Below are 23041 nucleotides of genomic sequence, written 5' to 3'. Positions count from 1 at the left end.
ATTCCTTTCATGCACAAGGAAAGACAAAAATGTGGTTTAGAAAATAGAAATCTTTTGCCCTTGATAATAATATGCCCTGCATTTGATGTAAGGTCAACCTTTCAAATCCTAGATGCAAGGCTTCTCATGTGCCCATGGACTACGGCATAAGTTAGACTGCTGCCACCTCTCTCTCTCCAGAGAAAAAATGAAAAAAAAAAAAAAAAAAACTCACATGACAGTAATACTACCCAGCATATATGGTACCTGCAGATCTAAGGGAATCATCGAAAAGAGACAAAAATTAAAAGGTAAAAAAAAAATGCATAGCATAACAGTAAAATGAGCAACATTTGGACTTAAAAAATAATTACATCACCGTTTTTTACAGCTTACACGATCAAATAGGAGTAATAAAAATTGATAACGGGGTGAAGAAATTGTGGTGTATAATGAATTGGAATTTCAACATCAAATTCTGTGAGGCGATAACCTGAGTCCTGCACATTATGTACAGTTTCCGAGCCCCTTCTTTTCTTAACTAGCCAGCGGCAACTACATTTTGCAGCAGTGCCTCCAAGTCACTCAATCTGTAAGTATGGGACACGCAATATTCATGAGTGTGAAGAAACTTGTACACACACGATTTAATTAGATTTCATATGCACACCCTACCTTACAGAACTCAAGTCAGGGTAAGTTGCAATTGCATCTGTAAAATCCTGCAATGGGAGTCATCATTTAATACAAAGTTAAATCATTTTATTGTACTTGTATGTAGTTAAACAGAAAGACTTATATTCTCCTGTAAGCTCAGATCAATCAGCCAATCAGAAAAGAAAATTTAAGCTTTTCATATATGAGGATTCCATATTATTTACTTTTAACTAAAGCAATTAACTGACCTGGGTAGATGTGGACGTTGTGTAGGTTATTACACAGGGCATTCCAGCCTTTGTTGCAGCCTGCAAGTAAAGGTAGGTTTATCCCAAGTTAAACTCTTGCATACCACAGTCAGCAGTGAAATTTTAAGAGCTCTAAGCCTCTAACATTCTAAATTTCTAATGTATAGACTACAAAATTTTCAAAATGCTAAATAGAGCCAGAAAATATTGAGTATTGAGAAACAGCATATCTAGTTCTTTACATTCACGCACAAACCCCTGTCTAGATGCATTTGAACAGCCAGATGTATATCAAAACAGAGTGATGCAAGTGTCACTCTTTCCTAGTATTATTTGGTCTACAATCCAGATCTCAAATAGTTTGCAATTTTGAACTCCTTTAAAGGAAAGCATATTGAGACTGATCAGTTCACAATTTTATGCAAATAATAGTAACCATGTATAGCTCTTAGAGTCTATGTTAATTTTCATTGCATTGCTGAGGAAATTTTGGTTAACAGCAAATATTCATGGCTATATTGTAATTTTGCACTTTAAGAGCATTGAGCATACCTTCTACATTTGTGATTTCAAGCTCCGTCAAATAGCTTCCAGTTATTACACCATAATTTTACTCATATTTTATTATCCCCTGTCTAGCCTATAATGGATCAGGACTTCTTAAATCTATTAAACTGTACAAAATTTAAAAAAGAAGAGGCATAAATTCATGGGCACTAAACTGTCAAATTTTCAAACAGGAAGTGTCAAATTCACAGATACGAAATCTCAAGGTTTCTAATATTTGTTTGCTTTTGATAGTAATGTGGTGTACCTTGAGGCCAATGACACTATCTTCCACTACCAAACAGTCGTCCACTGACACACCTAGCTTCTGCAACATTTACGACCCAAAGATATCATATGATTACTTGAGCCACAGATGAAAAAAGCTAAGAAGCATGCAACGAATGTAAGTGTGCTAAATTGATCTACCTTAGCAGCAGCAAGATAAATTGAGGGGTCGGGCTTCTTTTCTTTGACATCATCACCTGCAATACAGAAAACTGAAATTTCAGACCCTAAGGATGTAGAGATTTAACACGACTGCCAGTTTAAATCCTACAGCTCAAAATTATCAATTTGTAATCTGATCTCGATATTCAGAAATGTGACATATATTCAACAAACCTGCAAGAAAGCAATCAAGACCATGGAAGCGATCCTGTGAAAAGAGAAAGGTAAGTTAAGCAGATTGGACAGGAACTGAGAGCTTCTTTTTCAAATGAGATAATGAACTTACTAGTCCTATTAGACTCTCAAGAGTGAGTATAACTGAACTTTTGGTTGCAGCAGAGCACACAGCTAGCTTCTTACCCTGCAAACATGAAGCCAAATAGCCCAGCACATCCATGAAGACACAATTGCATAGTCATTCCAAGAAGAAAAGGCATTATGCCGAAAGAAAAATGAATATATCAGATTCATCTAGTTGTAAGGACTGGAAACATGATTTTAGTCACAATTCAAGAAATGCAATACACCCATGTATATGAATTGTTGTACTAGTAGAGTAATTAAAAATTTTAACTTACAGCAGCCTTAGCTTCATCCATCAATCTCAAAACTCCAGGTCTCGGTTGCACCTGATAAAAAGTAGTAGTTTTATTTGAGGGCAATAAACTAGTCTTCAATGAAATGGAGAACAAGTATAGCACAGAAAATTATTTTTAAAAAGAAATAGACTTACAGAACCAGACTTGATAATTTCTTGGTACCTTTCTGTTTTCCAATCCTACAAAACTATAAGCAGAATCAGCAAGGCTCCCTGGTCCTAGTAATCCTAATCAATAAAATCCAAACAGGTCAACATGAAAATACAAGTACATGATATTGATATTGATGACCTACTATACCAGCTAGTAATTGAGAAAATCACTGTACTAAAAGGAGCAACACTATTTAGATAATACAGGAACCTGAATGATATCTATCAATTTTGATCTATCAGTATCATTTTCTGGAGGTGTCTCAAAAATCGTCGAAGTTGGCCACCCGTGCTCCTTGAAGTACCTTGCAGTTGATTTCTGAACAATCAGTGAAGCAACATGAAAACAACTTACTGTCCTAAATGACAGGCAGGACAACATATACCTTGTTATGAATGAATATTTACTAATCATACTGGTTGACCATAAAAAAAAAAAAAAAAAAAAAAAAAAGAGACGACTAAATTAAAGGCACAAAGTTTTTATGTAGTTCAGCATCGAGAAACATCACTAACAATATTAGCTATTAGCAGCAATATTAATCACCTTCCACAACTTTTCGATTCACTTAGCTACCGATCTGTCAAATAAAACTTTCACCAATTCACCTTAAAGCTCTACTCTTGCCATCATCTTTCATTCGATTACCAATAAAAACAGCAAGTATAAAAATGCAAAATAAAACTGAATTTCACAAAAAAAAAAAAAAAAAAAAAAAAAAAGAGATAATTGAATATGATTTGCTCAAAGATGAGGATACTATACAGAAGTCAAAATCCCCAAATTTTGCAATATAATGTTATTGGCTTTACCTCAACCAAAACATAAAATTTTCTAAAAGAATTAGCATACACTATAACATCAATGTTAAAATATTAGAAAACTTCCCAATTTGCATTGCAAACACCAACATTAAGCTGAATGGATATTGGCATATTGCCTTAATCCTACAAAGAGAAGTTATGGTCTTAGCCCTAAATCTAAAGTCCAAACCATACTCAATACAATTTTTCCCTATGGTCTCCGTCTGAATTTAGTTGTCGCATTACTACTTTATCAGAACACGATTTTAGTTCTGAACGGAGGGATTATGTATGTAGACAGCTAAACTATCATTAAAAATTTGTATAAGTTGAACAATTATGGCCATTCCTCTAAAGCCTAAACAATACCCCAATACTTTTTTCTACTCTCTAAATCTTAATTTAGTTGCCACATTACTAGTTCAATCTACGCTATCAACCCGACTACGGAATATTAATTCCGAACAAAGGGAACATTTACCCGCTCTATCATTAATCAGTAGAGTAATTTCAAACTTTCAACTAATCAGTCAATTGCATAGATTATATAATTCGTATGATTAAAAATCAGAAAATAAAAGATTGAAGAATATAAAATAGAAAAATACCAACGCATCTTAGGTTTTCCACCACCAATTTGATTCTGAAGAACATCATAGAACTCAATATCCCAGTCAAGAGGTCCGTCCAAAGAAGAAGAAGGGCAACGAACATTGAAGAAAGCGAAAGCATCATTATAAGCTTGACGATGCAAGTCCTCAGACTCTAAGATTACACCATCGCAATCAAAAATCAATGCAACCAAAGAATTTGCAGATGCTTTAACAACTGATGATGATGATGAAATGGTGCGGTTTTTGGGGCGAAGTGGGAGAGAGAGTCGGAAGCCATTAGAACGAGAGATGAATGCGGAGGAGGAGAGCGGCGGCGAGGAGAGAAGAAGGCGGTGGTGGTGGGAATTTGGAAGTGTGTGAAGTTGGGCCGCCATTGAAGATGAAGCTCTCAACGCCATCCTAATCTCTTTTTTCAATTGCACACCCAAAATGGAGGGAGTATAATGGATAAGGGTTCTTTCTTTTTGTTTTTTTTGTTGCCGCCGATTTTTTTCGCTTTTCACTCATTGTTTACAAAATTCACCCAAATATGTTTTCGAGCCTGCTGGACAACAGTAAAATTGTACGGATTGAAATAATTTTCAAACGAGCCATATTTTTGTAAATCGTCTTGTTTTAGTAGACTTGTTATCAGAGAAAGACCTCTTAATGAAGCAGTGGCCCATAGGTTGCTTCGAATCCTTGAAGTACGAAGTTTGATTCTCATCAAGCCCAGATCCCATCCCCCTACCCCTCCAGCCATTGGTAGTCAAGCTTGCTGTGATAGGAGCCTTCGGATGGGCCCAATAAAACATATGAATAAAAATAATGCAAAAGTCACAATTATTACGAAACGGATAGAGTATTATGTGCGGCATGTGATGGATGACTCACTTGCGTGCCTCACATATTATGTGTTGGCCTTGTCATTACTCTCTTCATCCCTATATTATGTCTCGTTGCTAAAATTTGAGTTAAACTTTAAAAACTTTTACCATGAATTCTTGTTATTCTATAAAAGGTAATATAATCACGTGGGATTTTGCTTTGTTTTCATTGTATTTTTAATTAATGTCAACTTTTTATAATTTTTACGTGTATGAAAATGGAGATATAAACATTTTATTAATGTGTCTTAAAATCCATAAAAATTAGGGCAAAAATAAAGAGACATAGGGAGTTCTTGAACCAATTTCATCTCAAATCATTGGTCCATATGCTAGGTGATTGGTAGCCCATAGATGTTCTATTCAAATTATAGTTGGTACTCTTTTTATTTTTTACTCACTTTGACCGCCATATTTGTTCTAAATATGATTTTGAGTTTTTGACCATTAATATATTTAAGTGTCGATCATCAAAATGGTGTAAATAAAAAAAAAAAAGGCGTTGCAATTAATCCATTAATATATTACATAATAGCAACCTTTATTCTCGTAACCCAATGACCATCAAAGAGAAACTTTCATTTCTGGAAGAATTTTTTAGATGGAAAAGATGATCATGGAATAGAAAACAATATTCTAAAATATTATTGAATTTGTAGTTTTATAGATACTCCACAAAGAGCCGAAAGAGGTAATTATTCTTTTTCAAAGACAGAAATTCCGTCTTAAAATCGTGATCAATAGATAAATACCGATATCTGATTGTCCAAAAAAAAACAACAAAAAAAAAAAGTATCTAAAGGAACACATCATAAATAAATAACTCTAAAATCTAGATGCCCTTTACATGTCTAGGAGTACTAATCATTCAATTAAACTTTTACACGCGAATCATAAGTATGGTATATCATGTGCACCACTTATCCATGGAGATGAAGTCTATTATCCATTAAGTTCACAATTTCAATCATGTGAAGTTTTTTAGTCAATTCAATACAATATATCCTAATGAATTTAATTATTGAGTACATACATGAATTTCGATGAAATATAGTGCGTACGTACCAAGTGTGGCAAAAAACGATTGGACCAAAAGTTACTCGGAGAACTTGAGTGTTGAACACAAATCACAATGTTTATGTATGTTGAAAAGAAGTTATAAATGCATGTCAACTACCAGAGTCAAATAAAAACAAGAAGTTTGATGCAATTGTTTGAAGTATCACAATCATATCAATAACTTCTTCAACTGATTAATTTTTGCAGATGAATCAGCATTCATGCCTGCAAAATTATTGCTGGCCTCACCAAGTCTTCTAAATTACGAATGAATGAATACACTTCTTCATACTAGTCATTCTATTCTATGGTTGTAATATTGATTCAGAGTACCATTATATACAGTAAAAAGAAGTAATATGTAGTCATAATAAACTACTGCAATTATGATTTTTATTCATCATGCTTCTTTTGTTTCTTTGTCATATTAAAATATTTTTGCTACTCCGTAATAGTTCTTAGCTGCCACCATTTGTTTGTTTTTTGAACGTATTATCTTTAATAACTATTATTACAAAGTACGTAGTATATATTTTGTCTTAATAAAAAAAAAACGTAGTATATACTTTTAGTATTGATTGATCATTCGTACATAACTACATGAAAGACGTTAGTATAATATACGTGAAATTCCTTAACGTGTGGCCTAGTCTAGTCTGCTAATTAAATGAGCATCCTGAATTAAATTGAGTTCACTCCTTCCCTGGACGTATAGGAGATGTTGATATTAGTGGCCCTCAAGATGACGGCTCTCAGACCATAAAGTGAAATTCAAACCTTCACTATCTATTTAGAAAAATGAATATTTAACCAGTGTACATAACATGTTTATCTTACATAACTGAAAGGGGACAAAGCCCTTATGAGCCTCAATGATGATCTCTCAGGTCGTACATCTCAAATTAGAGTGCATACTAGACTAGAAAAGTCATTAATTAGTAGAACAAACTAAATCTAAATTAAATGTAGCCCGTCATATATTGTGTCAATCCAAATCTATACCCAGGCCATGCCACTTAAAAACGGAAACAAAGGTTGCTTGCAACATAACAACTCGGCCCTTAAAAATGGGCAAGGTTGAATGGCCGGAAAAAATGCCTAACAAAGGCAACGCAAATATATTAAGCTAGGTCGGACCATGCATGATCAACTCTAGTTACGAGCACAAATTATACTAGTCAAAATAGGAACAGTGTGTGGGCATGATGCAGGAAGGAAGAACCGAGGAGGAAGCGCAAATGCTGAAATGGTGATGGTGATGACACATTCATCCAGCCTCACATGACACCAAAAGCTTTGATTCTGCAAATCCCAAGGGCGTGAATACTACGTACAAAAATTAACCATCTTTCATGTTTGTCGTCCTCCTGAGTTCTGACTGCTGTATCACTTTTACTTAATCAAGAAACTCAATTTTTTAACTTTTTTTGAAAGAATTCTTTACACTTGTATAAATATATATAGGAACAGTGATTTTTTTTTTTGCACTCTTTAAGTGAATTTATATTATCTTTCTTTCATTTTCTTTACTGAAAGGAATCTAAGCAAAAGCTTTGATGTTCAACTGCTGGACTCTCTAACTTCTACTTCAGTACTTGTTTTATTTATCTGAAGCCAAAAGAGAATATGACTTGATATTGACAAGAAGTTGTCTATACTAAACATGCAAGAATATATAACATGCGAAGAATTATTACTCCCTCCGTTTCATAATGTTAGTCCCGTATGGAATCAATCACATAAAATAAAATAAGAAAACAAATATATTTGGAATCTAACATTAAAGTACAACAGATTTCATAATTAGTTTACCTTATTTAATTTTTTTGATTTTTCATTAGGAAAGTACAAGTCATAATTGTATAATTTAAGGTAAAAATTTCCTTATTTAGAGTTATGTCATCAATCCACAATCAATTAATTCCAAAAAAAATCAAGTTATAAATGAAATATATTCAATATGAGTAAATCTTTTTGAAACGCCCAAAATAGTATATGGGACTAACATTATGAAAAGGAAGGAGTATTAAGAATCCTAACTTAAATTATCTATTTAAGTTATGTTATCGTCATCCGAAATTAAAAGTCACATTTTTATTTTCTGAAAATACATTCATACTTCAGTAATTTTAGTATAATACGGAGGAATGAACAAGGTGAGAAAATCATTATTAGGACAATTAAACACATGAAAACATAATTTATATTCGTATTCTACTATCCAAATTATAATAACGTGTTTTTTCAACTTTTCTCCAAGATTAATCTTTTACCATTGCATTACTTTCTTTCTTTTTTATTCGTACATCGGTACATGTATGTTTACTGGTAGAGTCAGATCATTCTAAAATACTCGTAATAAGAACATTACTTTATACAAAAGTGTGTACGTAACACAAATCCACAAATAACTTCACTCCCAAAATCTAAATTACTTTCACACATGTATTGTCCAAACCCTAATTTTCAATCAAGGATCATGATTCATTGAAGAGTTAAATAATAGGCAAACTTAAGTACAAATAAAGTAACAGTTTTCTTGCCAAAAAAAAAAAAACAGTTTTGACCAATACAATATATTAAACATGTTAATAATTATGAAACTACTGTAATACCTAATATTCGTACTTTGTATTATTTTAATGAAAATCAAGAACATAACCATTTAAAAAGAAGGAAGTATGCTGTATACATACCAACAACATTATTAAACAAGATGATGATATAGGAAGTATATACAATCAAAACCAAAGTCTCACTTTTGTACAAAATCATGCATACCCTAAATCTAAACCTATGCTTGTCTTCAAAATCTAAATAGACTATTTTTTATGAAGTCCATTTACACAAGCTAAGCACCCCTACCAACTAATTGACTAAATAAACCACTAAAAAATTAACATCCAAAAAAAAAAAATGTAACAAGAAAAGTGTTACTCACCAAAATTAGTTAAAAAAAAAAAAAAAAAAAACTACTCGTACAAAAGCTTAGCATTGGTGTTAATGTTGTAATTTATGTACTAATCTAATGATTGCAATTTGCATGTAATAATTAATTAAAATTAAGGGTTATAAAAATTGTTTCTACAACGGCACTTCCAACCCAAAGGCTTGTAATTGGAGTACCTGTTGTTATCCCAATAAGACAACTCAAACTCAGAACTCGGCGGTTGACTCGTTCGAGGTGGTTCGACTCGGTCAAGACTCGGCAACGTTGGTACTTGAACCGCCTTACAAGGGTGGCACTGATTACACTTGTTGTAGCAACTTGGTGGTGTTGAACCTAATCTTGTTTTCTCTTCACATAATACCCCCTGCTCATTATTCAATCATGTCACATATATTACATTATACACATAAAAACCATATAATAGTATAATAAAACAGGTAGACTAAAAAGTGGAATTACAAAATTACCCTTGTTTGATCAGAGGCAGAAACAGGGGAAGAAAACAGGGGAATAGTGAAAATTAAGAGGATGTAATAATAGTAGAGGAAGGATGAATAATTGGAGGCCATTAAAGAATCTGGGTTTTGAAGAATTCACCATGAAACATTCAACCCAGTTAAAATATGAACAATTTGATGGTAAAAAAAGGAAGAAGCAGATGAAATAAAAGGAGGTATGTAATGATGGGGGTAGTAGTACACTAGTACTCAGTAATAATGAATGAAGGAAGGAAGGAAGGAATGGGAAAGAAGAAATGAAAAAGAATGGGGGTTGAAAGGAATGGTCTGGCCTTAATGAGGACTACTGAATGTGGGGAGAAGAGAGAGAATGAAAGGAACAAGACGAGTGTAGGGAAACAATATCACAGGGAATCCTCTCAGGGTTTTGGGGCCTTTCATTGTGTCATTTTTAAAGGTTTTCTAAATTTTATTTTTGAGTTGGGGAAAGATTTTGGAAGTGAAACGCTTAAAGTTGTGCGTTTGCAAGTGTTACGGAGAAGTGGTTTTATTGTAGAAATAAAATCATATGTTGTGGAGATCCTATTTCATTTTGGCCTTGTTTGGCAATTGGCTGTTGGCTGTCGGCTGGTAAACATGTTTGGTAAAATTGGCTGTTGAATGTTATTAGTAACTTAGAAAGCCAAAAGCCAAAAGCTACTCCAAGTAGCTTTTTCATTTTGGCTTAAAAGCCAGCTTTTCAGCTAGCTGAAAAAGCCATTTACCAAACACGAATTTTGAATGTTTGACCAAATGAAAAAGCCAAAAGTCAAAAGCCAATAAAAAAGCCAATAAAAAGCCATTTACCAAACAAGGCCTTTGTGTGTAGGCGTAGATTGTATGCGTAATGTTAGAACGAAAATGTGGATCGAATAAAAGGATACGAAGGAATTTCAAAATTTTGGAGATATGTAGATGTACTTAAAGAGAAAAAGGACACATATAATTTTATAAAAAAGAGTATGTATTTGTAATTTTCATGAAAAGAATATACTCCGTACTAAATTATGGTTAAAAATAACCATGGAGATTTATATGTAATCAAATATTACCGATTAACATGCAACTTTGTGTAAGATTGCTCAATAATCAATGAGGTTGTACCATAATAGTTGCACCATAAGTCCATAACCAATTAACCATGCAACATCCTAGTTTAAAGATTGGTATACTACTAAAAAGAAATAACTTTGACTATATTTTAATACAGGGGAATTAGTGATATAGTAAGAAAGGCAAAAGAAATCTTGAGGTGTTTGTCTATTACTCCATATATACAAAGTAGTAACTATTGTGTACAATTTATTTTAACAGTTCACAAAAACAAAAACAAAAACCCAAAAAAGAGAGGGGGGGGGGGGGGGGGGAGGAAAAGTGTACAATTGCCCAAAGAAACCCAAAAAAGTAGAAGCTGAAATAAGAAGCAGCCAAAAATAATAACTAAAGTTCTTAAAAGTCTCATATTTATTGTAAAACAAGTAACAACAACAAAGACAATATCACATACACTCTCTATCTCTTTGTTTGTATGTTTTTATGGAAGATGATTTTATGAAACAGAATATAAGAAGCTTGACTGGGACTGATTGAAATGAATGAATTCACTTGATGCAATGACAATTTTGGGTCTTGAAACTAGTACGACGAACAACCTATCATTTATGTTCTTTGTCAATATAAATGCATGATTGATGTCTACATTGGTTATGTCTCTATAAAACATGTATTTGCCAAGTGGTTATGAATTATGATAGAGTTTGGATTAAGTTTATCTCAAGTGTTTTTTGCAATAATCACCCGGGACCATTCATCCCTCACCTACCAAACAATAGAAACTTAACATACAATATTAATCACTTGGCCTTTGCCTAACCATTTTGTGATTTTGTGGGAGTTAGGCTAGGTGGCTAGTGGTGGTCAACAATAGAGATGTCTTTGTATCTAGTCATCCTGTACCATGACTCGACCAAAACACGACACAGTATGTTACTATGCTTATTAGTTATGGAATATGGATTACATTATTTTCGAAAAACATAATATATATATATATATACGACAAAATATGTTAATTTAATTGCAATTTTACTTTCCCTCTAAAAAAAGGTAAAATTTTACTAAGACACATGAGTGACACATGGATCTGGGCCACACATTTTAAAATTTCAATACTACACATAGTCAATGGGCTTAGCTATGGGTCTAGCCTAACCAGAGTATAGGCTAATGAACTACACAAGATGCAACTTACAACAATATTTCTTCTTTAGTTGGAATTGTAGATCTTTAAATCCTATTCTTTCGTACTGTAGATTTTTAAATCCTAATATGAACTTATTAGCCTTTTACTTATTTTTAGTATTGTAGATTTTTAAATTCTAATCTGAACTTTAATTTTATTTTAATATATACAATTTAAGTAAAAATAAGATGAATAATACAAGAGTCTTATGATATGTTTAGTTCATCTTATCTTAACATCATTTTGACTTATTTCAGATAAAATAAGTTCAAATAATTTAAAAAATAAGTTTAGCTTATGTTCTGTTCTCTTATCCACTTATTATTTTACGTCTCATAAGTTATAAAAGATAACTTCATAAAAATAAGCTCTCATAAAAATTACACAAGCTCAAATTATAACTAACATACATTTTAAAGGGATCTAATGAGCTCAAATAAGTAAAATCGGGTGAATAATATAGAATCCATCCTTAGACAAAACAGTTTAGATAATTTCAGCTTCAAAATAGGTTTACACACAAAAAATAAGATTAACTAAGGGCCTGTTCTCTTCCGTTGAAATTCAGTTCAGTTCAGATCAGTTCAGTTCAGTTCAGTTCAGTTCAGCTCTTATGTCTAATGATATTGCTAATGATATAAAGCCAAATTTCATTCTTTTAAGCTCTTATTACAACGACGCAACAAATAATAATAATAATAATTATTATTATTATTATTATTATTATCAATAAATAATAATAATAATCATGAATAAATAATAATAATAATAATAATAATAATAATAATAATAACAATAATACTAATAATAATAATCAATAATTAATTATAATAATAATAATAACAATAATTAATATTAATAATAATAATAATAATAATAATATCGATACAATTCATTGTTCAAATGGTTCTATTTTTTTGATACACATTTCTATTGTTAATCTTATTGAGAAAATTTATAATTATTTTATAAATTTTATAATTATGTCATATGAAATAGTACATTTGTATATACACATAGGTATAGTAATATATAATCAAAGACCACTAATCCGTAGTTAAAAATCATTAATTAATAAGTTCAGTTCAGTTCAGTTCAGTTCAGTTTAGTTCAGTTCAGTTCAGTTGATTTCAGTCAATCAGAACAGGCCCTAAGCTTGGTAAGACACTAAGGCCCCGTTCTTTAGAGCTGAGCTGCTCTGCTCTGCTCTTCTCTGCTCAGATCAAATCTACTCTGCTCTGCTCTACTCAAAAGAAATCTGCTTTGCTCTGCTCTGTTCTATTTTCAAATAATAATTAATAATAACAATAATAATTAATATTCAATAATAATAATTAATATTGTATTGATGATAATAATTAATATTAAAAATAATTATAATTATTTATATTTATTAATCATAATAATAATTATCAATAATAATATTTAATAATTCAAACTATTAAGAATTAATATTTAATATATTATTAATTAATAATTTCTAATAATTATAACAATTCTTTCAAAAAAATAATAATAATAACAATTTCATTTTATAAACATTTGATATTAGAATCACAATGTATAGAAACATTTTATGTGGGTATTGATTGTTAGTTCATTGAGTTGAATTATTTTTCAAACCTTTCCATACAATTTAAGAATTAAAAAAAAGAGGTTGTGTTTCAAGTAGTACTTTGTATATCATTATTATTATGAGGGTTAAAAATAAATGATTAAGACATATTTATAAGTAAAATCATTATTACTCATTAAATTATTTTATTTTAAAATTTTTGTGAAATGAATATAAGTAAACTGTTGTCTTTTATCTTTATACTATTAACATAAGTTAAATACAGTACATATTTATTTATGTTTTCACTCACCTAAATCAATGGTATATGCACTTAATAATAATAATAATAATAATAATAATAATAATAATAATAATAATAATAATAATAATAGTAGTAGTAGTAGTAATAATAGTAGTAGTAGTAGTAATAATAATAATAATAATAATAATAATAATAATAATTAATAATAGTATTAATAATAATGTTGAAATATGCTCTACTCGGCTCAGCTCAGCTCTGCTATCCTGAAATCTGCTCTACTCTGCTCTGCTGAAATTTAATCTGCTCTGCTCTGCTCTACTAACCCCTGCTCTGCCTAGAAACTCAAAAAAACTGACGTAACACCACCTTGTAAATTGTAATCATCCAAAACAATGAATTAGCTTAGACTTATTAAATGGTGAATGGACTACTTTAAGAGGTGATAATAGACAAGTAGAGAGCTACAAGTGGATAACATGCACACAGTTATCATCGGGCCCGGGCTTCTCAATTGGGTTACGCAACACAAACCCCCTTTCATTTTTTGATAGGCCAACTAAAGTTACTACTATACCGCTCTTTTTTTTTTTCTTTTTTTTTTTTTTTTTCTTCTGCAATTCCCAATATTTTCGGTAATTTTTAACTACCTCTAACGAGTGATCCCCTTCTCTGTTTTCTCTCTCTTATTTTATCAAACCCAATTTACAAATTTGATCATCTACTTCATAATTCAGGTATAATTCAATACTTTTATTTGATTCAATCTTATTACATGCACTTTTTAAAGTATGTATATTAATTCTTTCTGATCATACCTTCCCTTCTTGATTTTAATTTTATTGCCTATTTAATGATTTTTTAATTGTTATCATTTCTAAATTTCCATTGATTTTTTTTTTCCCCCGGATTTGTATCAATTTAGAAGAAAAGATCCCATTTTTATACCTGTAATAACTAAAATTCACAAATCATTATTCTGTTTGTATTGATGGTTTAATTCCATGTTTGTTAAAGTTCTTACCTTTGCTTTTTATAGAACATACCCATTTCAATAATTTGCTCTTTTTTCAGTTTTTGTTATAGAATGATTCATGAAATCAAATGAATAAATTGCATTATAAATTGTTACTGTTCATATCATGACAATAAATATTTTGTTATGGTGATAAATGTCAAAGATATACTGTAATTAAAGATTGATTTTGTGATACTGTTATAAATCCCATTAATTCCTTATATATATATATATATATATATATATATATATATATATATATATATATATATATATATATATATATATATATATAATTATATATATATATATATATATATATATATATATAATTATATATATATATATATATATATATATATATATATATATAATTATATATATATATATATATATATATATATATATATATATATATGTTTCAAGAATTTCAATTCATTTGTTGGCAGGAAGGATTAAATGGAAGATGATGACCCTAATGTTAGGCCATGGGATGAACTAATTCCAGACACATTAGGTTTGATATTCCAAAGGTTACCACTTGATGAGATACTGAATGTAGTCCCAAGTGTGTGCAAATCATGGGCAAAGGCGGTACGAGGCCCTTATTGTTGGCAGGAGATCGATATCGAGGACTGGAGTCGATATCGAAGGCCTGATAGCCTTGATCGGATCCTTTTGTTGCTGATTGGAAGGAGCTGTGGCTCGTTGCGTAAGCTTTGTGTTTATGGTTTGGCATCCGAAATGAGTTTATCCTTAATTGCTGATAAGTAAGAGGACATATCTTTCTATTTCCATTACTACTGATCAAAGTTCTATTTTTATGTCTTTAGCATAGGTTTAATTTATTTTCCTTTGATTGGTATGGAAATTGATTTGGACTAGATTAGCTAATTCCCATGTTTTATAGAGGACAAAGATTGTGATAAGCGACTTTTGATCATTTGTTGCTTGGAATTGTGATGGATTTAATACACTTAAACATATGATGCAATGAGGAAGTTTTAGCTTAGATGCATGAGAAGTGATGAGGAATTCCTAGTTGATCTACAATAAAATTGTCAACCTCGTATTTTGGTGGTACATTGGATGTTTGAGGTAGTACTTTGAAGACTTGTACGTGGTTGGCACATGGTTTTCGTTGTACATTTGATGGTTGTGGTGGTATTCCTAGGTCATTTCTATTGATATTTTTTCCAATTATGGTCTGTTTGTGCTGTTTGGTTAGAAAGTGTTAGAACTTTTGATATCCTAATTATACATGGTCCTTTGCTTGTTTGGATCTAGCTTTGATCCTACTGAAACTTGAAATTAATCGCAATTAGAAGAGAGAGGGGGGGGGGGATTTCTGTTTACTCTTTTCGGATTCTTTGTAGTTTTCAACTCCATAGAGAAAAATAATTAAGCTTGATAAATGATAATGTCATGCGAAGTATACTAGATTACATACTGTATATCCTACATTTAAAGAGAAATGTGAGTTATGAAGTTCAACAAAATCGAATGATCTGAATACTAGATTACTAGTACTACTTTCAAGTTTTCTGCTTTCTAATCTCAATTTTTATGTATTGCAAGTGCCAAGTGCCTTCAGATTCTACGGCTTCCAGGAAGTGAAATAAGTGGCTCGATGGTGGAACAAGTTGCTGTGAAGCTTTCTAGCCTCACTTGCTTAGATTTGAGCTATTGCACCAAAATTGGAGCTCCAGCTCTAGAGGCATTTGGAAATAACTGCAAACTCCTTACTTGTTTGCAGAGGAACATGCATCCTTGGGATGTAGCCGCAATAATGAAAGATGACGAAGCATATGCTATATCTGCTACTATGCCACAGCTCAAGCACCTAGAGCTGGCCTACCTGAATATCACAACAGATGGTGCTGTTCGGATCCTCAAAAGCTGCCATGAGCTTGAGTTGCTTGATATTAGAGGTTGTTGGAGCGTGAAAATTAATGAAAAGTACCTTAAGGATCGCTCAAAGTTGCAGATAGTAGGACCTCTAGTTGTGGATGGCAGTGGTAAGGTGAAGGAGAGTGTTGATTTCTATCCTGGTTCTTCCAGCTTCTGGGCCTGGGGTTTTGGCGAGATGGATGAGTATGATGACGATGGTGATCAGGATGGTATGTGTGATATGTCTTTTGCTCCCTGGGACGATGTGCATGAGATGGAGGACTTAGGGTTGGTGTCCTACGACGATGTGTATGGCTATTACTAAAATTCAACCGAATGGAGTCTGCAGTATTTTTTTCATGTATGCGTTTCATTTTCCACGAAGATGAGAGGCTACGCGAGCATTTGGTCTCTCAAAGAATGATGTGGATTTTCTTATTCCTACATCTATTTGAGAATGTTGAGATGTATTTTTAAGTTGATTAGCTGGCTGCCTAGTTTACCAGATGTTATGTAGATTTGATCTAGACCTCTTAGACGTAGTACTACAGTTCAGAATGAAATCTAGCTCTAGTTAAAGTTTCTTTTATGCAGGTAATGGTATTGGCATTTGGCAATGAATGAAATGTGTCTTAGGATGTTGCTTTTTTTTTTTTTCTTCTTCTTTTGATGAATGTTATAATCTGATACCTCATATTCAGATTCATTACATTTTGAAGTACATCAGGCTTGTAATTTATCCGAAGTTACCTCGACTTGAATCGTTAGAGCTCGCCTATAAATGACTTGAAAGCTTGCCTTATTCATATGGATCTTTAGAAGTAGAAGAAATTATAAAAGTGATACATTGCAACGCCGTATAATCACTGTAAACAAACTTAGGACTTCCGGGAGATTTACCAGGCCAAGATTTAAAAGTCGAAGGCCAAACTCAGCATATTATCACAGTAACTACTAACTCCTAAATTTACACAATGTAGTCAGTCATAGTACTTCATGTAATACTCAATTATTATGTCCCACACACTGACTTGTGTGATACATAAATCATGTCACATATGATTTTGATTTACACTATAAATATTGCGCCATGAATCTTACCTAATACACTGCAAAATCTAAACTGATGTTACAAATAGTTAAGCTACTGATTACACGAGATGATCCCCCCAAATGGCTGATAGGATTGTCTTAAAGGAATGTTGATGATTACCTCAAACAAGCAACTTCATGACAGTGTCCAGCCTACTATCCTTGCACTGAGAAACTGAGATAGAGAGATACCTTGCGAGCAATAATGCAGAATTACAGCATTCTCATCAGCATCATCATTTTGACCATGGGAAATACAGACACAACAACATTCCCAGGGAAGCTATGCGTCAATCTCCAAAACAGCTGGAGTTACTGTCAATCAGTAGCATCCAAGAGCAGTAATTAAGAAGAATCTTGCATGCTAGATCTATATAGCTCCTCGTCCACAATAAGAGGTGGTATAGTCCATGATCCAAGAGAATATCCAGAAATCTTCCCACCTGAATCACCAGACAAAATACCTCAACGACAAGAAGTTTTTGGCAGGAAGGAAAGTAAACAAATTTCTGTCATCCTGAGATAATTGAAACACCCAGAAAACAATTCTAACTTCTCTGGTGGCTTCTTCACATCTTTTTTGGTAGCTCGCATAAAGCTTGGGATCCAAAGCTTTTGACATCTTCTCGTACTTCTCTTCAGCCTCAGCTATACTTTTAGCCTAAGAAGTCAGATATCCATATTTCCAAACAGATGATTACGGATAAGCATCAGAGCTCAAACTAATTTAATCATTTAAGGAAAGCAAGAATGTAGTAATTTAAGCATTAACTTGTACTGAAACAACCAGACACCCCCCACCCCTTAACAAACAAAAATAAATAATAATTTAATATTGAATTCACAAGAACCTATGAAATATATCTAGATGAGCCATATGACAGTGAAGACACTGCAATCCTTGAAAATCACTAGACTTTTATCAATTTTTACATAATTTTTGAATTAATTATGTTATCAGCACAAGCATCAGGACTTGGGCTTTGTTATTTTCACCAGACAAACCATTATTTGAACTTACATGAAATTCTAGATCTTATCTAATGTTTTTGGTCCATTGAAGTTATATTAAGTAGAAAAAACAGTCTTAACTCTAATATGTGAGTCAACATTATGGCACAACTCACCAGCATGGTTGGGGCTACAGAAGCGCCATATATTCTGACAAACATGCGCAATATATTGAAATTATTCTCCAGCACATCCTCCTGGACAAGAAACCACATGTTAAGCAGAGGAAACCTTGAAGCAGAGATTATATTTTAAAAAGACTTTGCATGTAAGCTGACCTCATAGTCGAACCTGATGCATCATAATTTCCAAATCCATCAGCAGATAATGTTAATCAAACAGCATGTAAAGGTTTTTCCATTACAGACATCATCATATAGATGTAAAAAAAATATAAAAGGTAAGTTACTTACAGATCATCGGATACCTCCACTAGAAATTCAGAGATAGTCAAGAATTCCATATGAAGATCATTAACCTTCATTGAAATTGAAAATAGAAATTATCAGCCTCAGAGCAGTGAAGACCCATTGTGAATACACTTCAAAAAGCAAAGTGAAACAAGACACATTGGGTGACACATCTTTGGAGAATCTATTCTCCATTAAACAGGGAGGGAAAGTACACAATAAACAATAAATCATTAGTTTGCAGAAGCACATTGTTTTGGACCTCCAATAAGAATATATTATAGTGCACCGTTCACAAGCAGTTTCCAGCAAGCATGCAAAGTTCACATCATAAAAGCAGTTATCAGCACACAAAGATAGTCTAGAGTAAGGAGACTACTTATTATGACCATCCAAGAGAGCATTTAAGATGCAGAACGAGAAATACTAATTACTGATTATAAAAACTAATATTGTATTAAAATGAAACTAATTACATTTAAAAGTAAAATTAAAAGCAAGCCACATCACAGAAAAAACATGAAAAATAGACCGGAAACTAGCATTCAGCAATGCAGAGGAGACGAGGCACGCAAACTAGCAAAACATGCAAAAGGGCCAGTGTAATGGACTGACTTTCTGGGATTATAATTAGATTTAATAATGCAAGTAAATAAAGATTAAAGCTTGGATTTTAATTGATAATGGTTGAAAGGTTACAAAAGATAGGATAATAGCTTAAGGCTATCAATCTTCAAAAGTGAGTTTAGCTCACAACTCCCCAAAATTGACTTGAGGTAACAACTCTCAACAAGTTTCATCCAATATTTGCCTACCTATTTCTTTCCCTTACCTCTCTATTTATACCAAGGACTAGTAAACCTAATAAACTAATATTACTAGAATACCTCTAGAATACCTATACTACCCCTCCATGTTAATCTATTACAGCCAGAAACCACTAATACTCAAATAGAGCTTGGCGGCCTGGTTGGAAATTTGGAATGAGAGGCAAAAATTAGCTACAGTAGTTGCAAGAATCCTAAACCCCACAAAGTCATATAAACGAAAAGACACCTTCATTGAACCAAATAACACCATCTTCGATTTCCTTCCCCTAGAAAGATACTCCACTAAATGAAGTGCAAGGAGGAATATGAGATACTTAAACACCTTGCAAAGGAAGGAAATACCTCTTCTCCCTGCAGCTGATACAAAAGAAGATTCAAAACCCGATAATCAAAAGATTTGAGATGAATAGCCCTCAATGCATCTTCGATTGAAATCTGTAGATAAATTTAAGTCAATAACAACGCATATAATTGGCAAATTAAATATTTACAAACTTCTAAAGACTTAAATGCAGTGTCAGTAAAAAAATTGCACTAATGAATCCTCATCCCAATGGATATATGAACAATGAGTGAGACATACATCCAAACTCAATTCACAAGGGGAAAAGTCTACTTAGTAAATTTTCTTCACTAAACAAGACACTCTCATCTTCAATCATCATACACAAACAGACAGTTGCACTTGATTTCAAAGATTTATCAACGATGAGGAACTTGAATAGGAGCAAAAAACATTTGACAAGTGCATTTACAGTTAAATATGTATACAAGGTGAAAATCTGGAAGAAAATATACAGGGTAGATTTTTAAACCTCATCTTGTTCTGAAGCACCACAAAGCCTCCTTTCTAAAGCCCAGTATTCCTCTCCATTTTTCAGTTCTTCTCTAATTCTGCATGCTTGAAAAAGTAGAAAGTTGTTTAGGATGTTTTCTAAACAATAAAAAATAGTCAACGTTGGCATGTAACAAATGCGATAAGCTAAACCTCTTTGTCAGCAGCCCATTACACTGAAGTAGAACCGTAAGTGGCCGGATTGTATCTGACTCAAAGTCTTTATTGAACCTGCATGCCAAGGTAGAATATGCTTCCTGGATACAAACAAGACTCAGAAAAACTCCTCAGCCTCATATAAACATGTCCAAGAAGAATCTATAAAAGCAAGATATCTTCAGCTTACTTTATCAGATCTTCCATCTCGAACAGCCACTTTGCTTACAGTTACATCGACCATCTTCTCATTCAAAGCGTCCAACTGTTCAACAAAAGCCATCTTAAAGGCTAAAATCCAGACTGAGATAGTAATCATCATACTTAACATCTAAGCACCCGTCAGCCGTCGTTACCAAATCTTCAATCTACATACTGGTGAATGGCTATTGCAATCTTTTTCCCTTTAATTAGTAGGATAAGATTTTTTCTGAAAATCCCTAGAAGAGAACCAGATGGCCCCCGAACTAATTCAATATAATTCCTTTAGATACTAGTTACAAGACAAACAATAAATCTCCATACCTGGTAGATATAGCTTTCAACGAAAGAAAGCACAGGTAAATATTTAAATATGGATTCTGGCCTGTTCAGATCCATCCCATGGAACATAAAGTAAGATCTACACTGCCCCAAAAAAAAAAAAAAAGAATGTTACCATCATAGAGTTTGACAGACTGACAAGGTCTTCTTTTACTAGATAATATAAACAACAAGAACATCCACCAGAATATAAATACACAAGGTTCACTTTTTAGTACAAACAACCTATGTAAATTAACCAGGCTAGAAACGTTTAACTAGAATATGGATGCAAGTCTAGGAATAAGAAGCTTTTCTGAAGATTTTGCATGTTTCTCATATAAATTGGAATGTACTAGTGCCCATAGCTATGTTGACGGTTGGATATCCAATAGGTACTGAGGATGAAATGAAAACCCGTGTCAAATAGCAAGCAGAGCAGCATGATAAGTATAGTAACCTCAACACAATGGTAAGTAGGGCTCATCAAAATACATATTAAACTATCTAAACAGTTAAACAACATCCACAAATCCAATTAACAATCTCGACCATTGCTGAGTCGCAATGTGATCAAGTAACATGCTTTTGAGGAATATTGAACCACTCACAAAGTCTTCAAGTGTGGAATTCGCTCGTTGCATAGCATCCAACCCAATTAAAGCCATGTCTTCACAGGCTGCATTCGATCCTGAACCACGGCTGCCATCACCAATATCCTCTTTAACCAAGTCAACAGACAGTGAATCACCCAAACCACCCGTCTGTTCGCCTGCAACAACCACGAGGTACAACTTAACCATAAACACTCTCCAACTACAATGGTGGGTATTGGGTAAAACCCAAAAGAGGTTTTTTTTTTGTTTTGCAACCCCCAAAAGAGACTTCTCAACAAACTAAAAATCCAAGGTTTTGATTATTCTCACCGGGCAAAACTACCAATGCCTTCTCAAGAAATGACGGCGAAATCTACGCAGTAAATGTAAAATTACAACTAAGATAACAATATGTCAATATGTATCACAAATTAGAAATGGATAAATGCATAGTTAACAGATTAAACATGGATTGATCACCTTAGGTAATTGTTGGGAAATTAAGCTACATTTGTCGTCAATACTCAGTTTTCCACTGGGTTCAATCTAATTCATAAAAGACATGGAATTTCACGAATTTATTGTTCATTAGTAATGCAAATTAAGAAAGTAGATTGGCAAAAAAAAAAAAAAAAACTTCTTACGAAAGGGAGAGTGAGTTACCAGAAACAGGAGAAATTGAGCGAGAAAGCGGTGGGAATCAGAGAGAGAAGAAGTGGGTATTGGCGAAATGAAGTGTTGGGAATCCATGAACATCAGCATCCTCTGTATTTCTTCCAGTTTCTTCAGTCCCTCCATTTTCTGCTGCTGAAGTACCGAGTAGAAAGTTAAGTTAATCAAGTGTGAAAGATTGAAACAGATGATTTTGCTTATACTATTACTACGTATATCAACCCTAATTTATGCAAAATTGCCCCCAAACAATTTTTCCAGGGACATAAACGGAATTAAATCGTAGGTCATGGTCTCATAGATATGGAATATCCATTCACTTCACTTTGTTTTTTGCTGAACTTAAATTATTTACTAAACTAAAATTAATTTTACTAAACTGAAATTATTTTTGCTAAACATAAATTATTTTTACAAATGTTCTATTATATTTTTTCTTTAAATTTAATAATTTTTAATGAACTGAAATTATTTTTACTAACAAGGGCCTTAGGAGTTAGGAGTACCATTTTTTTTTTTTTTTTTTAAA

General features: G+C 32.6%; 3 protein-coding genes across 4 annotated transcripts; 1 reads left to right on the top strand and 2 right to left on the bottom strand.

The window, feature by feature from the left end:
* Positions 1-285: 285 nt before the first annotated feature.
* Positions 286-4510, bottom strand: LOC145561954 (haloacid dehalogenase-like hydrolase domain-containing protein At4g39970). The gene is made up of 11 exons (XM_081622090.1): positions 4044-4510; positions 2843-2936; positions 2614-2658; positions 2459-2509; positions 2167-2241; positions 2055-2088; positions 1860-1915; positions 1699-1758; positions 885-944; positions 655-701; positions 286-569 (listed from the first exon to the last, which is right to left on the bottom strand). Exons 1-11 carry the CDS (start codon positions 4445-4447, stop codon positions 521-523), a joined length of 975 nt encoding a protein of 324 aa, XP_081478216.1. The 5' UTR covers positions 4448-4510; the 3' UTR covers positions 286-520.
* A 9575-nt stretch (positions 4511-14085) lies between these two features.
* Positions 14086-17032, top strand: LOC145561953 (F-box protein FBW2-like). The gene is made up of 3 exons (XM_081622089.1): positions 14086-14217; positions 14948-15268; positions 16077-17032. Exons 2-3 carry the CDS (start codon positions 14958-14960, stop codon positions 16711-16713), a joined length of 948 nt encoding a protein of 315 aa, XP_081478215.1. The 5' UTR covers positions 14086-14217; positions 14948-14957; the 3' UTR covers positions 16714-17032.
* Positions 17033-17349: 317 nt separating this feature from the next.
* On the bottom strand, positions 17350-22713 carry LOC145563142 (uncharacterized). Of its 2 annotated transcripts, XM_081623568.1 has the most exons (14): positions 22504-22713; positions 22321-22386; positions 22171-22213; positions 21856-22016; positions 21248-21349; positions 20913-20987; positions 20720-20823; positions 20547-20625; positions 20074-20166; positions 18905-18969; positions 18770-18782; positions 18608-18688; positions 18035-18141; positions 17350-17925 (listed from the first exon to the last, which is right to left on the bottom strand). In XM_081623568.1, exons 1-14 carry the CDS (start codon positions 22636-22638, stop codon positions 17826-17828), a joined length of 1224 nt encoding a protein of 407 aa, XP_081479694.1. In that variant the 5' UTR covers positions 22639-22713; the 3' UTR covers positions 17350-17825. The 2 variants fall into 2 exon arrangements, with proteins under 2 accessions (XP_081479694.1, XP_081479693.1); XM_081623567.1 differs by lacking the exon at positions 18770-18782 and having other exon boundaries at positions 17791-18141.
* Between the last annotated feature and the right edge of the window lie 328 nt (positions 22714-23041).

The sequence above is a fragment of the Chenopodium album genome, chromosome 10 (assembly GCF_948465745.1).
Source record: "Chenopodium album chromosome 10, dcCheAlbu1.1, whole genome shotgun sequence".
NCBI classification, from domain to species: domain Eukaryota; kingdom Viridiplantae; phylum Streptophyta; class Magnoliopsida; order Caryophyllales; family Amaranthaceae; genus Chenopodium; species Chenopodium album.
This window is presented reverse-complemented; position numbering and strand designations above follow the sequence as displayed.